The sequence below is a fragment of the Apostichopus japonicus genome, chromosome 19 (assembly GCF_037975245.1).
Source record: "Apostichopus japonicus isolate 1M-3 chromosome 19, ASM3797524v1, whole genome shotgun sequence".
In the NCBI taxonomy this organism is placed as follows: Eukaryota; Metazoa; Echinodermata; class Holothuroidea; order Aspidochirotida; family Stichopodidae; genus Apostichopus; species Apostichopus japonicus.
The window spans coordinates 21614647-21637267 of NC_092579.1; the positions used below are offsets into that span (position 1 = coordinate 21614647).

Genomic DNA, 22621 nt, shown 5'->3' on the forward strand with positions numbered 1-22621 from the left:
AAGAAAATTGGTGATTGTAAAGGAAACACCTGTCAAATTGGAAGACTCGGCACTCCCAGGTCCTCATCCGGAAAAATTTTACATTTTAGAAATTTACAGGTGCATTATGAGGTATATTTATGAGGCATTATGAGGTACATGATGAGGCATTATGAGACTATATAAATTAGGTTTATAATTAGCTCTAAATGCAAGTATGTGCTAATAAACTTTTAATTTTTGGTGTGAGGTTGGAAAGTGGTTGTACACACAGCAGTGTAAAAAACCCTGTGACTTACCATGGAAGGTGGGGAAGAGGCATGGCTACCCCAGCCCCCCCCCCCCCCCACTCCCGTTTGCACCTGCCACTGCATACATCATGTCAAAGAGGTGGCATTTTGAAAATAAAATCATAACAGGTGACGAGCATTTTACAACCTGTAGTGTTTATTGTTCTGATCTTGTGTGGCAGTCAGTTATAAACTAAATTGGCAGTAATTATAAAATATGACATTTTTGTGATGTTTTTATGTAACATTTCTCATTGTACATTAACAGGTTTGGGATGCCTTGTTGGACAACGTATCTGTGGCTGACCTGTCCACAGAGGCACTACCCTTGTACAACATGTGGCTGTGTCTAGCCATGCAGCCACCTGGCATTCCTATTGACACACCAATGCTGATATTAGCCAAGCACAAAACCAGGGTAAGCAGACACGATTGCCCAAATAGCCCTTAAGAGCTTTGCTGTGGTTTTTAAGATATTGAATTTTACCGATAACAATTTTTACCGATCAATACACCTGATAAAAAACAAGACAATTGAAAATATCATTTAATATTTAATCAAAGCTGTATCTCAATGGGTAATGTAATGTAATTCAATGGGTCTCTCCAGCTGCACCCAAAACTCAACAAAGGGCGCTGTTTTATCGGTCCTAACTGTACAAGACTTGACAAGCAGCATTCTCTCTCTGTAAATCATAATGGTACAGTGAGTTGATCACTAGTAGTATGTACATATTTCATTTTGTAAGGATTGAAGAAAGGATCTTTTGGTAGGCCATTTTGGAAGTTTCAAGTCAAACTAATTATGCTTGAAGCACCTTAAGTTGACTTAACTACACAAGCGTAACCTTGAACCAGTGAATCACCCTGTGTTACCCTATGCACGGTTATATGGCGTGATAGCACGCTTGTGAGCACTTACACACGATCATGTTACTTTAAGACAGAGAACAGTGAGGATTATGCAAATTAGGACCAATATGACAGCGCCCTCTGTATAATCTCTGGAGAGCCCCATTGCCAAAGTGTATCTCATAGTAAAAGCTATATTACAATTTGTCACATTACATTTACTTTGTGGTATGTTACCCTACATTCAATTACCATTACATTATGCTGTGTTATGCTTTGTTATTCCTTTTGTATCAATACTTTTGATTTGTAATTTAAATGAAAAATGTGCAACACAGTATTCCATGTTTTTAGTAGAATATCAAATTGATAAAATCTCAATACTGTGTTTTAGAAAAACCCTCTTATTTCCTCATTCTCCTTGTCCACCCTTCTCCTAATCCCCCTCACTCCTGCCTCTCTCCTCCTCTCACTCCCTCCCTCCTACCCCCCTCCCATTTTTTGCCTTCACAAACTTGTTCTTCTGCAATAGTGAGTACTATTGCAGTATTTGATTTGTCATATGTTATCTTTCTGTTTTGTACTTAACGTCAATAGGTGAGAGAAGCTGCCAAAGGTAACTTAAAAGGAAACCGACAGCAGCCGGCATCTACCGAGAACGATGTTTACTATATCGCAGGAGATCCAGGTCTTTCAAACTCCAGTGAAGACAGACTGTCACGGGTATTACAGACTAGACTAAATGCTTGCAGGTTGGTATCAATAGAGATGGCTTCAGGGAGGCAAGATTCATTAACTGTAGTCTGAAACTTGTCCTTAATTTTTAATAGCAGTGTTTCTCTTACTCTGAGACAAGCGAGACAGTGGCGAACTTGCATGTGGCTGGATAAACAAAGTGCTTTGTGTTGGAGGGATTCCTTAAGACCTTTTCCATGTGCAAATTGTGTTGTAACAAGTCATTACTTTAGTCACTAATGTTAAAGAGAGAAATGACCTTTTCCCCAAGGAGATAATACAGTGACTTGAGTCAATGACTCTACTGAAGTGAGGAAAGGCACTGGTAGTTATTAATGACTCCACTGGACCTTACAATGAAGTAATGAGTTGAACTCATTCCAGCTTAGTGCAAACATGTCAATATGTTATTCTTGATGAATTGTCATGGTTTAACACAATTTGTGGCTGATAAACGAATTTGGCACTCTTAAATTTGTCAGTTTGTGAATCCATTAAAATCTCAGTTTAACACTAAATGTTCAGTCGATTAAGTCTGTGAATTTTCTCCTACAAAGGTCACTCTCACTTTGTTAGTGTGTAAATTCCTCCATTGATAGAAACAACAGTAAAACCTGGAGGACAGACTCCTAATCCTGTGGCTAACATCTGTCCATTAAACATCAAAAGAATTGAGTATTTATTTTAAACAAATGATCTCAGTTAACTAGATCACATGATTGATATTCCCCATGTCACAAAGCTCAATAAGCCCCGTTTTTTTTTAGCCGATTATACCTGTTCTCTTCCAAACGATGCATTTCTCATCTCCCTTCAGACTGTTGGGACATCTCTCGGCTGCCCTGAGCCGAGAGGAATCACCTAGCTCTGAGGACATTCTGAAGACACTGGGGGAAGTCCTAGCATATCATCTCAAGTTCAAGTCATCTGTACAGATAATTGTCATAGCTCTCGTCATCGACGCATGGGCCGAGACACAGAAGGTATTTTAAAATTGTTTGTCAACAGCAATCTATAGATTCACTTAAGAATTCTCGTTGGCTTCCTGTCAACCGAGCAGTAACTTTTAAATGAAATATAATTATTATTTAATATTTGAGTTACTCTGGAAGTCTGACCCGTAGTGAATATATATCAGAGATGTGCTCAGGAATATTTGAGTGCCGGGCAGATTGTGCGGTAGTGTGATCCACAAACTGGGAGAGGGATCTCATGGATGGGGTACCCCCTCCACACTGGACAAATTTTGCACATGAAGTATGCTTAGGTGGTGCTATTTTCCTATTCTGTGCCATGTATTCTCCCAGATTTTGGTTATGGTAAAATTTGTTAAATTATCTTAAAAAAAGTGCCGAGTGAAATGTTTAAAATACTGTTTGTGCTGGGCGGCATTCAGAACTGCTGGGCGCAGCCGCCCGGTGCCGCCCAGTGTGAGCACATCCCTGATCTATACATGTGTAACTATCAAATGCCTCATCATTTAATTACCATCGGTTTTCTTGTGACTTCTCAAAACAATTGCTTTACTCGAGTAGATAGAGGTGTTGGCTTACAAAGCAATGAATCCATTGAAACCTAGAATCTGGGAGGTTGTGGGTTAGACTCCTGACCTGCAAGGTGGGATTTTCAATCAGGAGAAATTCCACGATTTCCCCACATCTGAAAAGTTCTTTCATATTTAAGAAAAAAGAAGAATAATGAAATGCATGAGCTAAAACTGCATGAGCTAAAAATTGGATTGCAACCCAAGACGAAGAGTAAGTTACAAGCCAACTAATTTTTTCGTCAATGTAGTCATTTCTCAGGACTGAATGTCGCTAACATCATTTTTTTATTTATTTGATTTTACAGAATTTATATAGCGCCTCATCCAATATAAAATCGCTCTAAGGCGCTTTTACCATAAACCATACAAGTCAAGAAAATAAACAATGAATGAATGTATAAAAGATACAGATATAAAAAATGTAAAAGGGGATTGAATAGTAGAAAGGCAAATAAAATGCATAACTCAAAATTCAACGTCAGTGCTAAATGTGATTTGCATTTTCTTCCGTCACAGAATTGTCTCTGTTCCAGAGAGCCAATAAATCTCCTTCTTAGTGGTGTTTCCAACGGTATTTACTACGATGAAGTTGCACCCTTATTCATGAGGCTTCAATCAGAATGTAAGGTGAGTATTATTCTGGAAATTGTTTCGTTCGAAGAATCAAATTTAAATGATTTTACTATTCGTAAATAGAATGTAATGAATGCAAATTCCTCTGCCAGATTTGGTTGCCTGTTCTAGTTCAGATCCCAAAATCTTTGGCCAAACCCTGATTAAGACGAAAGTAGGGATTCGTCACACTTTGTGTCTTGGTATATGACTAAATGTACAAAGGTCAACTGCAGGAGCCTGTTGACTGGAAATGAACAGGTCATGTCTGTAATTTATGTAAATGTGATCAATATGTGGATATTGTTATGTTATTAGAAACATTTGCAAAATGCCAATATTCATGATTCGAAGTATTTCAAGAGTTTCAACATAAATGAGGTCTCCGGTATTATGTGACACTATCAGAACATTTGTTAATTAGCTCAATTGGTACGGAACAGTACTTTTCTTGCTTGGGTGAAAAACAAGTGTGGAACTTAATAGAGTTAAATATCTCAATTTGGTTCGGAAAGATGGTTATCTTGCTCTAGTGAAAAACCTTGGATCCTGGATCTTGTGGAACGCAATAGAGTTGTGAGATGTACAATATCTAGAGTACCTGGCAATTTGATTCCAAGCAGGATGTTCTTCAGAGGCAAACTACAAATGAATATCAATGAAGCAGGTTAAATAGACAAATTGGAAAGACAAGCTGATTGCAGTGTATAGCTTAGTGAAATAGAATATAGAGTTGCAAGGTGTTTAGGAGACTGCTGTAACAGACTGCTCTGAAAACCGCATTTCCTCATCCATGAGACCTGATTATAGTATTGAGAGACCACAACTGTCCCTGGACAGTGATTATTCATGCCCAAACAGAATTGATATGAGTGATGCACTTACCTCCGGTTGGTTAGCCTATGGATAGAGGTGGGGGAGAATGTGGAAGGGGGTGGATAAGGGAGGGTGATGATTGAAATCGATGCTTTTCAGGATTAAATTCTCTATCGGTTATCTGTTTGTTTGCTTTCAGGCAGTCATAAACAAATTTTTGCAAATGTTTCCAGACATTCCACCCACTACTTTTCCAAGGTATGTATCACCTCATTTTTTGATGTCATCCTTTCCCTAAACTCATTCTCTTTTAATTAGAGGAGGAGGAAGGTCATTGGCGTAACCAGGGGGATTGGTGGGATCCCCCAGTCAAATGTCTTGCCCTCCCCACCTGCCCCCCCCAAATGACATTGGTGGGCCAATTAAAAGTATTGGACTTGGCTCCCTCACTTGAACTCTTTACCCCACCCCCTCAGCCCCCCCCCCCCCCCCCAAGATGAAAATGTTTGGTTATGCCACTGAGAAAGGTGGATGGGGTGGGGTTGAAGGGAGAATTAGTGGACAGTGGACAGGCTATTTCCCAACAAGTTGAATGTTTGAAACGTATCAAGTGCAACATGTTCACTAAACTCAGATAGTTAAAGAGATCAATGCTCAAAAGATGTCACCAACTTGCATTTGTAGGAATTATGACTGAATGCTTTCATTGAAATATTTCTACAACAAACTTTCATCATGAGATAAGGAACTATCATGCACTGTTTTGGTTGCTGTTGTGTGTATTGATGTCATTTGTGATGTTGTTGATTTTTGTGTTGATGTTTTTGTTGTTCATGTTTGTGTTGCTGTTGGTGATTTTGTTTTATTGATGCAGTTTGTGATGTTCTTGATGTTGCTTATTTTGTACTTGTTTTTGTTGTTTATGTTGTTTATGTTCTTGTTGATGTTGCTTATATTTATTGTCGATGTTGCTGTTGTTTACTTTATGTTGATAATTATGCCGTTGTCTGTTTTCCAGTGGTTTCGGCATAGATGAGGCTCATTCTTTGCTCAAGTCGGTGACAGAGAAGATGACTAGAGCTCCTGAGGTTTCGTCCAAGTCCAGAGGAGATGTTGAGAATAAATGTAAACAGATACAGGGTACACTGGAGGAAATAGAACAGGAACAACTCAAACTGAAAACGAGGTGATTCAAACTACTTTTTAATTGCATTATGAAAAGACAAGTGACTTTGTTAAATATCATAATACCTTGTTTTCATTAATCCAGTGGCTCTCGTCTGAGTTTTTTCAAGCCCAGTTCACCGACAAGCAGGTGTTGTCACATTCGTATATAAACTTAACACCTAGTTAAAAACATGAAGGATACTCTCTCAGGTTTGTATGGAAACAATTTACAGCAAAATCTGAATGCATTTTCCAGTTTGCCATTGAACAAACCATTTAATGGATTCAGGACAGCTTGTGTACAACAAGAAGATCCTAAAGTACTATTGCTTTCTACGCGGCTTGATCCCGTCTGCCGTCATATAGTATCAGATCTTTTGCAAATCCCAAATGACTTGTGCGCAAGCACTGATACCAAGCAGTAAACTAATAGTGTGTCATTTCATCCCACTGCTGCTACCATGCACAGGGATGCTGGGCGGCACTGGGCGGCCCCACCCAGCACTAAAAATTACCGCCCAGCACTGTCTTAAAAAATCGTGAATCCCGCCCAGCACTATTTTCATCTAAAATCCCGACATTCCTAACAATATATTCAACATAAATTGAAAAAAATATAAAAAATGTAAATTTTTAGCAAAACTAGTACTTTTGCATGTGCTTAAAAAGCTACACAAGTGCCAGATTTGGCATCTGAGCACCTTCAAAAATCGAAAAATTTCTCAAAGGGGAGGGGGACACACCCTCCCCCTTAGACCCCTCCCCCAGGACGGCGATCAGTATAACTGGCACTCAGGAAATCCTGGACACATCCCTGCATGCAACATCAATTTGATTACTTACATTTATCAAACAAGGCTGGCATATGAGTGAAAAATAGCAAAGAGTTATTTCAACTGCATCACCCTATCCCTCTGCTGTCACTGGGCATTATCTACTGTTTTGGTGATCCAAGATAGCTTTTGTTCAAGTGAAGATGAAATGAATATAAAAACTTGGTAAAAATGTTTGATATTGATGAATCATAGACTACCAAAAACATGGATTTTAAAACTCTTAACTCCATGAGAATAATAAATTTTACATCTGGATACAAAGTGAACGTTTGCAGTCGCAACTCTCGGTGTTTACTTATTTATTTATATTCCTTTTTATATATCTGATCAGGACCATGGCATGTATGGCATCTGCCATTGTTCATGTGGGTGCGCTACCGCAAAAAATTACCCCCATCATCAAACCATTGATGGATGCCATTAAACTAGAGAAGGATGTTGGAATACAGGTGAGAATGCTTACTTGAGAATGATATTATTTCATCAAAGAGTGATAACTGATATTTTTTTGATGATAACTGTCAAAGAAGAACTTGTAAGGTCTGCTCTTCATGTTCGATTTGATAGAGTGTATTAAAAGCCTTGTTAGATTTAAGAGTTTAGTATAAAATCATTTAAATTGCAAATGTCAATCAAACTAACAAACAACTATGCTTTTTGGCACAAATTACATGGTGTAAAAATGCACATGTAAATACTATTTGCAAATGTAACTTTTGAATGTTAAGATTGTTTCGATACAAATTTTATGGTTACACTTCACCAAGCCTACGGAGTGCAATATTTGGTGGTGTTGTTCATCTTTTGGGTTCATCCAAATGGAATGCTTTAATTTTTGTTTTCCTTATTCTTGGCTTTAAGGAGAAAGCAGCCAGTGGGTTGGCCCATTTAATCAAAGCTTGTCTCAACAGAAACCCTTGTCCAAACACAAAAATTATCCGAAACTTGGTGACGTGTCTTAGCTCCGACCCACGCTGCACCCCTTCTGCATCTGAGCCTTTGGGTCCTCTGCTAGATTCCAGCGGAGGAGGAGGAACCCTGTCAGACTCTGAGGGTCCTCTGTCCAGGTCGTCATCTCCGTCAGTCTTGGAGATCCATAACTTGTGCAACAAATTGTCTGGGATATTAACCTTTGCTAAACAACAACAGGTACAAGGGTTATGTTAACATATATATATATATATATATATATATATATATATATATATATATATATATATATATATATATATATATATCAGTGGCGTACCCAGCATTCTATTGTTAGGGGAGAAAGATTTTTCTTAACGGGGGAAACCCTGTGATGGTTGATGGTAGGAATTACCAAGAAATATATGTATTAATGGGCACCTGGTCTGCACAAAGGGGCATCATTGGTCGCTGAAAATGCACATGGGTTGCTAGCGTTAGTTTGTAACGGTTATACAACCGGCCAAATTATTGGCGCTTATTCTGTAGGACGATATTGATCAACAGTCTCCGTATGTGGGTATGATGAAGGCCCAAAATGTGTAATATCTCGGTCTGATTACCAAGTTCTGACCTTATATGAAGTATGAACATGAGCCCTGAGGTATGAAAACTTGTGATTAGAACTCAAAAAAATGTAAAAAAGAAGGATTTTGAATACATCACTGGATTTCATTTGGGGGGGTGGCAAGACTGTAGCACAAAGCAATTTTGGGTGGGCATTGCCCCCCCTGGCCCCCCCTCTGGCTATGCCACTGATATATATATATATATATATGTATATATATATATTTATAGTATTTTTAAATTTAACGGGAAAGTCAAGTTCCTTAGCAATATTATAATCTTATATGCATCAATCCATATCAGTACAATTCAGGTTTGTATCAAGCCCTTTGTCTGCTTTCATGAAAACCACAATTTTGCATAGAAAAATTGATCCTTGTCCAATGTTTAGACTGGGTGGAAGAATGTTATTATCCTTGCAGCTTTTTTTTGTCTCCATGTTCTTCTCAGCAAGCAGCATTAGCGGCTGCCATACGACGCAATGTTTTCACAAGGCACCGACTTAGCAGAACCAACTACTCCGATTTTTCAAACACTAACCTGGATCCCATGGATGACAACATATATGAACAAAAAGTCCAGCGAAGGGGAGCCCACATAGCTCTGTCAGAGATCTCACATTTATTTGGAGCCGAACTTTTCAATCAGATGGAGATGGTTTGGCTAGCCATGACCAAAGCGCTCTCTGAACAGGTCGATCCTAGCAAAGGAAGTAAGTGTTAAGGAAGAATTATTCAAATTGTTGCATGTAAAACTCAACATGAAGAAAGTTAGTATATTGGCATGTAACACTCACCATGGAGAAAGTTAGTATATTGCATATAATACTCAACATGGAGAAAGTTAGTATATTGCATGTCATACTCAACATCAGTGACATGGACGGGGGGGGGGGAGAAAACACTCCATCAGCTCTCTGATATATATATATATATATTCTTGAATACGATTATAATTCTTATAAAATAAATTTCTCTTTCCTTTACGGTTTCTCTCTTATCTTTTTCCTATTTTCAGGTCAGAGCTTCCAGGAACTTGATAATCTTGCATCAGAATTGATCAGCGGCCTTCAATTATTTGAGACTTTATCATCGTTAGTACACAAAGATATACATGGAAAGGTATTATTAAGCAAGTCATTGCCCCTTGTGTTTGGAACAGATGGTCTTTGAGTTAACCCAGTTAACTGAGCTAAAGCATTTCATTGATTCTTTCCTTCGTAGTCTTTTCAATTTTAGATAAATACCACAAGAGTGTGAATGGGGGATGGGAAGGGAGAGGGGGAGGGGGAGGGTGATGTTGGTCATTTCCAGCATTAGGCTTTATATCCAAATTGCCGTTTTGACCACTGCTTTCTTTAGCTGCACTAGATATTAACATTACAAGGATTGCTGGTTCGATTCCTGCCTAGTTCATTACGTTGTGTCCTTGGGCAAGATGCTTTATCTCACTTGCCTCTCTCCACCGAGGGGTTAAATGGGTACCTGTCAGGTAGCTTGTCATTGGGCGCAGTATATATCTGCTGCCGACTGGAGGGATTGTCTCTGGGACAGGTTGTCATTGACCAGGGGTAATATGATGTCTGTAAAGCGCTTTGAGACCTATCGCTGGTATAAGGCGCTACATAAAAAATCAAATATTATTATTATTATTATTTCTATTAAGACTGAGTTTTATTATCATTGATGTTGAATGTTTACCTTTGCTTCTGTCAGATCTTGGCGTACCTGCCTCACCTGATATGCTGTCTAGGTCACCCTTACACGTCTGTCCGTCACATGTCAGCTAGGTGTATCGGTGCACTAGCAGCTGTCTGCCAGACAGAGGTCATGCAGGAGGTCGTCGTCAAGGTGATACCAAAGTTGTCCGATGTCGATGAAGAAACCAGCCGTCAAGGCGCCATGGAGTGCATATCATGTAATGTACCTGCTAAATTTTTATTTTTATTAGTTTATTTCATGTCTCGTACTTTATTTGTCTCTGTGATTAAAGAGCAGACGCTCACTCTATGGTAATATTTACTGTAGTATCTTTGCACAGTAATGTTTTGTGTATGCTTACAGAGATGCTTATCCGTTGATAATGTATGTTATGTTCCCTTTTGTTTATACGTATGGAACATTCAATCCTCCGTAGTACTGTATGGATGTTATGTTCAGGCAGCTGGTCGCTTGGTTACTAAAACTATGTGTATTCACTTTGAACCAGACCAGCCGCTAATGCAGTGAGTATTACAACCCAGTACAGAGTAGGCCAGCCTTTCATTCTTATAAACAGAAAGAAATTCCTAAGGTTTTAATGACCTATTGGAAATGTTTAATGCAATATAAGTAGTACAGTACAGATACAATGCATAAATGGGTGATGTAATGCCTACAGTTTTCTTCATATTGAATGTGTTTGCTGCCGTCTAATTCACATGCATGAATTTCGTTAGCAACACTTCCTGCCTTGAGGTACTCGCAACTTCGAAACCACACATCTGGATATTGGAATTAGATTTGTAAGATGATGAATAAGATCTGATTAGAATACAAAGCTGGGTAGCAAAATATGACAGCACTCTGAATTTGATGTTTAGAGATGATGTTTTGAGTTTACTGTAGGTATTTGTAAAAGTACAATTTTACACCCGAGTTTAGTTGATGGTGTCTGATTGGTTGAGTAAAACTATGTTTATCTAGTTATGAGTTTAAGTGATGAAGTAACTTAAGGTTACAGAATATAGTCTCTGACCTCTTTTCACACAGAAGAGTTTCCATAGCAATTCTTCCAGAGTGGAAGTATTTACAATTCTGATTTAAATATCACTGTCGTGGAATTGGCAAGTGAACTCTGATTCGTTTTGTCATTCATCGAATTATTACACAGTGTGGCAGCGGCTGGAACACGTTTACGTCCTGCCTGCTGATAATTTACGTTCTATCGACTGTTTTTCTCTCTGTTCATCAGGTGCTGTCGATTCTCAGGGGATGGATATAGTGCCTTATATAGTTCTCTTAGTGGTCCCCCTCATGGGCGCCATGAGTGACCAAAACAAGTCCGTCAGGCATCTGGCAACACAGTGCTTCGCTACATTGATTCGCCTCATGCCTCTAGAGGTAACTAAATATAACAGCCATTAGTAATAACTCCCCATGTTGAGTGCTTTCCTCTTTAGAGGAGTCTGGGAATGTTGATGTAAGCCTGTAGGAAACAAGATCTATCTTTATACAAATGGGGGATGAATAATAATATACCACTGCAAAGCAGAAACTCTAAATCTGGGTTTCCTTCAGCTTCAAGATTTATGATGAAAAAACATACTCAATAATGACATCAGTCAAGTAACACATTGGCCATCAGGGGATGTATATGCACTCAGACCTGAGATCAAATAGGGTAACATGTTTGCTTATCAAATCATTCTTGATCTTTTATTTCAACGATTAAGTCAGTAAAGTTTGATCAACCTCTTGGAGGACATAAAATTGGAAGAAAAACAGAAAAGTGGATTTTTTCAAGCAGTAGCATTTTCTTGCATATTTATCTTCACAGAGTGGAATTCCAGACCCTCCAATGATGTCAAAGTCCCTGGTAATAAAGAAGGCCAACGAGAGGGTATTCTTGGATCAATTATTCAACCCGAATAAACTAGAAAACTACAACATCCCAGATTCGATCAAGGCCGAACTGAGGAAGTACCAACAGGTGAGTGTACAAGATCAGATTGTGGCTGCCCGGACTTATTTATCTGTTAAATCGGCATTTATCGTTTCATCTCCATTCTTAACCAAACCTATCAAGTATCACTCAAAATATAATAACAAATTGATCAATAGAATTCTGTATTGAAAAAACGCAAAGGATGGTTTGGTTCAAACAGGATTTTGAAACAGTGACCTCATTCCTGTGCTCCACAAAGTGAGCTGTCCATTGGCATAGTATTAAAGTTGCAATCCCTGTATAGGAATTTCTTTGCTAAGGGTTCCAGTCAGTAGCCACACAGTACCTTGCAGAGATCATGCTCCAATTTGATTGGATAAAATTAAGCCAGACAGCATTAGAGAAGGGATTTCTATATTCAGTTCTCCCTTATTCATCTAGTTAATATATTCACACGATCTAGTGTTCACTAATAGTTCCATTTTGTGTTAAAAACTTTGTTGCTAAGAACCTGATCCATTGCGGTATAAGTCACTGGCTAAAATGTCAATATTGTCGATTATCGTGAATTTACTAAAATTATGCAAACTGCGTTACAGTTTGTGCTGAATACATTTTTTGCACACAGAAATAATGCACATTGTTTCTTACAAAGGACATCAAGTATTTCTCCTTTGCTCAAAACTGGTGCAGACAGCCGGTTGTTATACTAGTTACTTGATGAAGAGAGCAAATTTTGCCCAGAGGAGGTGGATTAGTGGGAGGGGGATTAGTGGGAGGGGGTTTAGTGGGAGGGGGATTAGTCGGAGGGCATTTGTGGGAGGGGCATTAGTGGGAGGGGCATAAGTGGGAGGGGCATTAGTGGGAGGGGCATTAGTGGGAGGGGCATGTGTCATGCATGAACAGGACTACTTTTATAAGTACAATATGATGTCCTGTCACAGTGAAGTTGTTAATATTCTGGCTGCTGTAAAGAATTTTTGATGAAATTTCAAATAGAAAAACTTTGTCACAGGAATATACTTCTGACCGTTAATGGCGTAGAAGTAGTCAAATTTCTTGTATACGACGGCAAAGGTGAATGGGTGTGGAATGGGGTGTGTGGAGGATTAGGGAAGGACAGAAGTGAGTCAACTGCTGACTTTTTAATATCTCACTGGTAATAAATTTGTACTTACGATTAAATTTGTTCCATAACTGTAACTGCCTTGCATTGCACATTTTGTTTGTGGCGTACAAGACTTTGCATTTAAGTGGATCTACTTTATTTATGGTCAAATTTTATAAGTTGTAAGAATTACTTTAAAATGTACTGTGCTCGCATGCATTTTGCAGGAGTCGATTTTAAGATTTAATTTCCTCCCCTAGGATGGCGTAAACTGGCTGGCGTTCCTGAAGAGGTATAAGTTACATGGGATCCTGTGTGACGACATGGGTCTCGGTAAGACCTTGATGTCTTTATGCATCCTGGCTGGAGAGTACACAGAACGTCAGAAGGAATCTAAAAAGGTATCAAATCGATATGAAACTCGATTGCAAAAAACTCTCTGTATTACGGTTTTCTCCCTTACAATGATCCTTTCATGAAGGGGGGGGGGGGGGTTATGTTAGGAACAGAGAAAATTGTTCAAGCTGATATATCCAGGAGAATAATGATGAGAAAAGTGGAAAATATTATTTATTCCACGATGGGAAAGTGGATCATTTTTTGTTCAGAGAATTGTCATGCAACTATCCTGGGGACATCCATCTGCTCGTAGTGGCAAGTTAATACATTGTTACTTTCAATCCAAAAGTTGTGACAGTTGTGGCTAGATATGTTAAAGATAACTTAGTTAAACCTTAGGGGGGCAGGCTTAAGAGGATGTGGAGGTTGGGAGGGGGGATTGGAATTATATTTCCTATTCCTCTGAATTGTTAACTTTAATAATTTGAAGTGATATTCATATCTCTGCTGTTGATACAGCATGCAGTGCAGATTGTAAATTTGATTATTAAAGGGGAAAACATGTCACTTCTAGTACTTTTTAAATTTATGACAGTTATGCATGTTACCGTACTGAACGTATAACCATCTACCAACTTCTCCGGTATCTTCTCTTTCAAATCCCATTGCTTGGGGTAAGCTAATTAATATCCAAAAACAGCAATATGTCACACAAGGTTTGGCTGTAAATATATGAAAAAGAGGAATCTCTTGACTGTTTGCTGACTGTTGATAGGATGCCAAGATACATGTGTGTTAATACTATACCAATATGTAGGATTAATTTGCATCTTTGTGCTGTTGAATATTCATGAAACCAAGGAAGACAGGTGGTTCTTTATCGTATCAGTTGACTGTAATCACAATACAACGTTATGCTTTAAATATAAACAATGTTCAAGCGTCCAGTCACTGTATTCCACATTTCAGACCTCGGTCCTGTTTGCTTGCTCGAGACGGTTTCTATCAGAAAATCATTGACGTGCAGATCGTGTGTGTACACAGCAGCTGTACACATGCATGCAGACCTATGCATGGCAAATACATTTGATACATGATTGTAAATAGGCTATAACCTTTAATTAGTCTATTCAGATCGATGATAATAATTCTTCTGAATCCTTTTTACAAAAGGAATGATTAGATTTCTTAGGATGATAGGAGCTTTACACACGACACATATGTTGTAATTTTTTTTGTCTTTCATTTCTTTCTCCAGAGCACAAATGTTTGGCTGCCCTCTATTGTAATTTGTCCACCCACCCTCACAGGGCATTGGGTTTACGAGGTCAAACAGTTCTGTTCGTCGTCTCAGCTGAAACCGCTTCAATACACTGGATCACCTATCGAGAGATCACGGTAATTCGTTTGTTTCACTATTCACTTTTGCATCTACTTTTTCTTTTTGGGTTGGAAGGTACTGAGGAAGGGGTGGGGTTGGGGTGGGAGGGTGTTACAATTCCAGTTAATGATGTAGAGAGCATCTATCAAAGCCAAAGTGAAAGGTGACCATCTTTACTTCAAAGCATATACTGTATGAGGGGATAACAGTTCAGTCTTACCATCTTTTCCTTTGTTGAAATATGACTGTTTACAGGTGCATCATCTTAGCTTTAGTAAAATTGATCTGTTTTTCTTTTGTTTCCTTACATAGGCTGCAGAAATTAGTGAAGAAGCATAATTTGGTGGTTGCATCGTATGACATTGTGAGAAACGATATAGACTTCTTCCGGTGAGTGTGTCCAGTACAGGTAGAATGATAACCGTTATAAAAAGTATAAATATCGTCCAATAAAGTTTACAAAAACTAAAACATTGATTGGAGTGGAAATTCTGATTATTCAGTACTTAATTAACAGTTGTTTCAATTCAATTGTAATAATGTATTTTGCCCTCCTGGCTTCCCTTAGGATTCCCTTCGTCCAAGTTGAGACATCTCAAAAAGATTCACCGAAAGTTTGTGCCTGGTCGGAAATTATTGCCCATTCACGTTATTCATGAATGTTGGAAAATCATTTTGGTACACATTTTTTGGTTCCCGAAACGCCCAGTGAAGGACAAAATTTGTGAGTAGAGGATCACATATTTAATATATGTACCTCACTGAATAGTCACCAAATATTTCCTTCCCCCTCCTCTCCCCCCTGGGGTCACCACTATCAGACAACCCCATCCACCAGCATTACTTGAACAAAAACTTCAGATGTTAGATATGTTAGTGTCATTAATGAAACAAGGTATGATGCACCAACTAGTTTAACATTATTGTCAGTTTAATGAGTAGAGAAAGCTCAGAGACAGTGCTGGCTATGCAAAGCACAATTGAATCCTGTAATACTTTCAGTCATCTGGCATAGTGCAATGATCTACTCTTGAGTTCTATTTATTTAATAAGATATTGCATTAATCTAGTTTGTAACACATATGCTTCTCGACTGCAAAAAGTACAATGTTCTAAATTAAGTCAATTTTATCGCATAACTGTTCAAATGGAGTTTTTACCCTTTCTGTAATGGAATAGCCCTTTGGGAGATTATAGATGAGAGGGAATGATGTGCCTGTTAGGCCCTCAGTTATACCCTGCCAACCCCCTTCCTGAACCCAACCCTATCCCCTGGACTGCCTCCACCCTCTGCCATTTTTACTGGCTCTTTTACTTGACCTGTCCTTTTTCTGTGCTGTAGATAATAAACATTTGCAATGTGGCAACTTTGGTAACTTTAATTTCTTTCTTTCTTCAACATTTGCAGATCAATCAAGTGGAAATATTGTATTCTGGATGAAGGACATATTATTAAAAATGGGAAAACGAAAATGTCCAAAGCAATCAAGCAACTGCAAGCGGCTCACAGACTGATACTGTCAGGAACACCGATACAGGTAAATTATCTAACAGACCGATACTGTCAGGAACACCGATACAGGTAAATTATCTAACAGACTGATACTGTCAGGAACACAGATACAGGTAAATTATCTAACAGACCGATACTGTCAGGAACACAGATACAGGTAAATTATGTAACAGGCTGATACTGTCAGGAACACTGATACAGGTAAATTATCTAACAGACCTATAATGTCAGGAACACCGATACAGGTAAAATATCTAACAGACCGATACTGTCTGGAACACAGATACAGGTAAATTATCTAACAGACCGATACTGTCTGGAACACCGATACAGGTAAATTATCTAACAGAATGATACTGTCAGGAACACAGATACAGGTAAATTATCTAACAGACCGATACTGTCAGGAACACAGATACAGGTAAATTATGTAACAGACTGATACTGTCAGGAACACCGATACAGGTAAATTATATAACAGACCGATACTGTCAGGAACACCGATACAGGTAAATTATCTAACAGGCTGATACTGTCAGGAACACTGATACAGGTAAATTATCTAACAGACCTATAATGTCAGGAACACCGATACAGGTAAAATATCTAACAGACCGATACTGTCTGGAACACAGATACAGGTAAATTATCTAACAGACCGATACTGTCAGGAACACCGATACAGGTAAATTATCTAACAGACCGATACTGTCAGGAACACCGATACAGGTAAATTATCTAACAGACCGATACTGTCAGGAACACTATCTAACAGACCGATACTGTCAGGAACACCGATACAGGTAAATTATCTAACAGACCGATACTGTCAGGAACACCGATACAGGTAAATTATCTAACAGACCGATACTGTCTGGAACACCGATACAGGTAAATTATCTAACAGACCGATACTGTCAGGAACACTGATACAGGTAAATTATCTAACAGACTGATACTGTCAGGAACACCGATACAGGTAAATTATCTAACAGACCGATACTGTCAGGAACACCGATACAGGTAAATTATCTAACAGACCGATACTGTCAGGAACACCGATACAGGTAAATTATATAACAGACCGATACTGTCAGGAACACCGATACAGGTAAATTATCTAACAGACCGATACTGTCAGGAACACCGATACAGGTAAATTATCTAACAGACCGATACTGTCAGGAACACCGACACAGGTAAATTATCTAACAGACCGATACTGTCAGGAACACCGACACAGGTAAATTATCTAACAGACCGATACTGTCAGGAACACCGATACAGGTAAATTATCTAACAGACCGATACTGTCTGGAACACCGATACAGGTAAATTATCTAACAGGCTGATACTGTCAGGAACACAGATACAGGTAAATTATCTAACAGACCGATACTGTCAGGAACACCGATACAGGTAAATTATCTAACAGACCGATACTGTCTGGAACACCGATACAGGTAAATTATCTAACAGACCGATACTGTCAGGAACACTGATACAGGTAAATTATCTAACAGACTGATACTGTCAGGAACACCGATACAGGTAAATTATCTAACAGACCGATACTGTCAGGAACACCGATACAGGTAAATTATCTAACAGACCGATACTGTCAGGAACACCGATACAGGTAAATTATCTAACAGACCGATACTGTCAGGAACACCGATACAGGTAAATTATCTAACAGACCGATACTGTCAGGAACACCGATACAGGTAAATTATCTAACAGACCGATACTGTCAGGAACACCGATACAGGTAAATTATCTAACAGACCGATACTGTCAGGAACACCGATACAGGTAAATTATCTAACAGACCGATACTGTCAGGAACACCGATACAGGTAAATTATCTAACAGACCGATACTGTCAGGAACACCGATACAGGTAAATTATCTAACAGACCGATACTGTCAGGAACACCGATACAGGTAAATTATCTAACAGACCGATACTGTCAGGAACACTATCTAACAGACCGATACTGTCAGGAACACCGATACAGGTAAATTATATAACAGACTGATACTGTCAGGAACACCGATACAGGTAAATTATCTAACAGACCGATACTGTCAGGAACACCGATACAGGTAAATTATCTAACAGACCGATACTGTCTGGAACACCGATACAGGTAAATTATCTAACAGACCGATACTGTCAGGAACACTGATACAGGTAAATTATCTAACAGACTGATACTGTCAGGAACACCAATACAGGTAAATTATCTAACAGGCTGATACTGTCAGGAACACTGATACAGGTAAATTATCTAACAGACCGATACTGTCAGGAACACCGATACAGGTAAATTATCTAACAGACCGATACTGTCAGGAACACCGATACAGGTAAATTATCTAACAGACCGATACTGTCAGGAACACCGATACAGGTAAATTATCTAACAGACCGATACTGTCAGGAACACTATCTAACAGACCGATACTGTCAGGAACACCGATACAGGTAAATTATATAACAGACTGATACTGTCAGGAACACCGATACAGGTAAATTATATAACAGACTGATACTGTCAGGAACACCAATACAGGTAAATTATCTAACAGACTGATACTGTCAGGAACACTGACACAGGTAAATTATCTAACAGACCGATACTGTCAGGAACACCGATACAGGTAAATTATCTAACGGAATTGGTACTGTCAGGAACACTGATACAGGTAAATTATCTAACAGACCGATACTGTCAGGAACACCGATACAGGTAAATTATCTAACAGACCGATACTGTCAGGAACACCGATACAGGTAAATTATCTAACAGACCGATACTGTCAGGAACACCGATACAGGTAAATTATCTAACAGACCGATACTGTCAGGAACACCGATACAGGTAAATTATCTAACAGGCTGATACTGTCAGGAACACCGATACAGGTAAATTATCTAACAGACCGATACTGTCAGGAACACCGATACAGGTAAATTATCTAACAGACCGATACTGTCAGGAACACCGATACAGGTAAATTATCTAACAGACCGATACTGTCAGGAACACCGATACAGGTAATTTATCTAACAGAATGATACTGTCAGGAACACTGATACAGGTAAATTATCTAACAGACTGATACTGTCAGGGACACAGATACAGGTAAATTATCTAACAGACTGATACTGTCTGGAACACCGATACAGGTAAATTATCTAACAGACTGATACTGTCTGGAACACTGATACAGGTAAATTATCTAACAGATTGATACTGTCAGGAACACCGATACAGGTAAATTATCTAACAGACCGATACTGTCAGGAACACCGATACAGGTAAATTATCTAACAGACCGATACTGTCAGGAACACCGATACAGGTAATTTATCTAACAGAATGATACTGTCAGGAACACTGATACAGGTAAATTATCTAACAGACTGATACTGTCAGGGACACAGATACAGGTAAATTATCTAACAGACTGATACTGTCTGGAACACCGATACAGGTAAATTATCTAACAGACTGATACTGTCTGGAACACTGATACAGGTAAATTATCTAACAGATTGATACTGTCAGGAACACCGATACAGGTAAATTATCTAACAGACCGATACTGTCAGGAACACAGATACAGGTAAATTACCTAACAGTACTTCTTGTTTGTCCGTAGAACAATGTTTTGGAGCTCTGGTCTCTTTTCGACTTCCTGATGCCCGGTTTCCTTGGTACCGAGAAACAGTTTCAAGCCAGATTTGCAAAACCAATCTTGCAGAGCAGAGATGCAAAGAGTTCATCCAGAGAACAGGAAGCAGGTAGAATCTCTTACAGCTATGATCTGCATTCCTCCCCTTCCCCCTCCCCTTTGTGTTACCATGGTACCCATCCTCCTCCACATTACCGTTTGTCATGCAACAACCCACAGTGGTAATCGGCAATGCAACTTACGTAGTTTCTCCTCCATAACGTAAATGTTAAGTTATTAGAAAGCTTTTAATCATGTGAATAACAAGTAAATTAGGTGAATTTCTACTCCATGGCTCTTCCTTACGGATAATACTGTGCAATTAAATAACAGTCTAGAGCAGGGGTGGGCAACCTTTTTGAATGAGTGGGCCAGAATAAGGAGTGAAAAATTGACTTGGCCGCACCTAACCAATGACGTGCTGTTGATTTCAAACCTTTGATTCCGAGGACTTTCAAGCAATAGGTGTGTGTACCAAATCTGCATTCACAAAAACATGTCAATACAGTATAGTTGATAATAAATGGGGATAATAGGCCTACCTGACAACATCATTAGCGCCGATAAATTCTAAGCAGCTAACTCGTTTTTTGTGATGATGTAAAATAGATTAATATTTTAAAATTTTTCTTGAGACATCTCACAGGCCGCAAAAAAATCACTGGCGGGCCGCATGTGGCCCGCGGGCCATAGTTTGCCCACTCCAGGTCTAGAGAGACCTGATTGAAACCCTTCCGCCATAAATATTATTAATTTTAATTCATTCTCTCTTTCTCTCTCTCTCCACCAGGCGCTCTGGCCATGGAGGCCCTCCATCGTCAGGTTTTACCGTTCCTCCTGAGGAGGCTGAAGGAGGACGTCTTGGACGACCTCCCTCCAAAGATCATTCAGGATTACTACTGTGACCTCAGTCCGTTACAGGTAATCATTGTATATAGGTCACCGAGTTAGGTATTTCAATACTTTGGGAATATTAAATAGACACAATGCTCTCATCGTAATTTGCAGGTTAACATTGGTGAAAATCACATGTGTTGGTAGTTTAACCATGATACTAGCATATAGAGAAGTTCACACATGGCTCACCATGTCATGGTAAACCTGAATTGGAACATCAGTTCATCAGATTTGTCTATGACATTTTTCTCGACCAGGAAAAAGCTGGGGTTTTTTACAAAGCTGTTTGAAAATGTTATGGGAAGGATGTGACAGTTTTTCAGATATTCTGCCAAACAAGAAGGCAATCTCAAGAGATTATATGAATGAATGTTGCTCTGTCAAATGCAAGGGTATTACTGGGTTCCATATGTAAAATATTTCATTTACAAAAAATCATATGCTGAGTTGTGCTCATGGAGTCTCATAATTAGAAACATGTGCAATTGGCAATCATTTATAATTGAGTCCTTCACACAATTTGGATGTTAATACTGTATGTCCCAGCTTCTTCTTGGAATGACTGGTGAGTTAATGATGTCTTGAAAATTAATTTGAAATATTTTGAGTATAATTTTTTGAATATGGCAAATGCACCAGTCAGCTGTAAACATTTTTGCAAGTTTTCTCTAATTTTCACATTGTTCATTCATTTGTATTTTTTTTCTCTCCTTCGCTAGATTGAACTCTATGAAGATTTTGCTAAGACACGGGCCAAGCAAAGCATCAGTGATAAATTAGCAACAGAAGGAAGAGAGTCTAGTGTTCCAGTGACCGCAAAGGGTCACATATTCCAGGTAAGAGAGATTCAAATAATGCACCTCATTGACGTATTCAGAGCGTCATCTCCGAGCTGACGTATGCAGAATCTCGCTCAAGACAACTAAGCTCGATCTAGCTGGCCAAACAAAATAGTGAGGAAATGCCACATCAAGACCGTCTAGTCTTGTTTGAATTTTTGTTTTGAAATGTGATCTGGTTTTGCAAGAATTATGTAATTAATGAAGATAGTACTTTTTTTTCACATCATCAGCCCAGCATTATCCTTGTAGAGTGATTCTTTAAACTGAAGTAATCCCATAGACTGTTTTTAACTCATATTTTTTACAGTATTTTTATTGCATGACCTTTTCACAGATATGAGGTACAGTAGGCTCCTTAGGGCAAGTAATAGATTGGCCGAGAGAGCGATTATGTTAAAGTATAATACATGGAGACCATTGGGTGATTTCATCTAAGGCCCCAGTATTCAAAGTATTCTGTTTGCTGATAACAATCTTCACCGGGCTCACTCTTTACGACCCTCCAGTGGAGAATGTCATGGCTAATGAAAGGGGCCTTAAGGGGGAGGAAGTATTATCCTCAGATCTGAGAAGTTTTTTATGTGACTAAAAGGTGCTTGGTTGAAAATTGGTGTTATATCTTGCAGCTTTTGAAGCAATTTAAGTTCAATATTTTTTCACAGATGTCTGCAATGTTTCGTTTCTTCAAATTCTTTGACGACCCTTCAAAGCTTTTGGACACAACCCTGAATAAGGTTGCAATCTTCAGTTTGAGCTAAGTAAGGTCACGACCCCCCAGTTTGA

At 38.8% G+C, this 22621-nt stretch overlaps 1 protein-coding gene across 2 annotated transcripts in view; it reads left to right on the forward strand.

Annotated features, from left to right (window-relative positions):
- Window positions 1-22621, forward strand: part of LOC139960662 (TATA-binding protein-associated factor 172-like) — a 46745-nt gene that overhangs the window by 13768 nt on the left and 10356 nt on the right. For both annotated transcript variants that reach the window (XM_071959213.1, XM_071959211.1), the window contains exons 15-34: window positions 538-687; window positions 1719-1873; window positions 2674-2839; window positions 3919-4029; window positions 5030-5088; window positions 5849-6016; window positions 7165-7282; window positions 7695-7982; window positions 8820-9081; window positions 9387-9490; window positions 10085-10286; window positions 11322-11470; window positions 11907-12059; window positions 13383-13523; window positions 14720-14859; window positions 15155-15232; window positions 16251-16380; window positions 20028-20169; window positions 20890-21020; window positions 21716-21832. In XM_071959213.1, coding sequence (XP_071815314.1) covers window positions 538-687; window positions 1719-1873; window positions 2674-2839; window positions 3919-4029; window positions 5030-5088; window positions 5849-6016; window positions 7165-7282; window positions 7695-7982; window positions 8820-9081; window positions 9387-9490; window positions 10085-10286; window positions 11322-11470; window positions 11907-12059; window positions 13383-13523; window positions 14720-14859; window positions 15155-15232; window positions 16251-16380; window positions 20028-20169; window positions 20890-21020; window positions 21716-21832 — 2964 coding nt within the window. The remainder of the gene's footprint in view (window positions 1-537; window positions 688-1718; window positions 1874-2673; window positions 2840-3918; window positions 4030-5029; window positions 5089-5848; window positions 6017-7164; window positions 7283-7694; window positions 7983-8819; window positions 9082-9386; window positions 9491-10084; window positions 10287-11321; window positions 11471-11906; window positions 12060-13382; window positions 13524-14719; window positions 14860-15154; window positions 15233-16250; window positions 16381-20027; window positions 20170-20889; window positions 21021-21715; window positions 21833-22621) is intronic.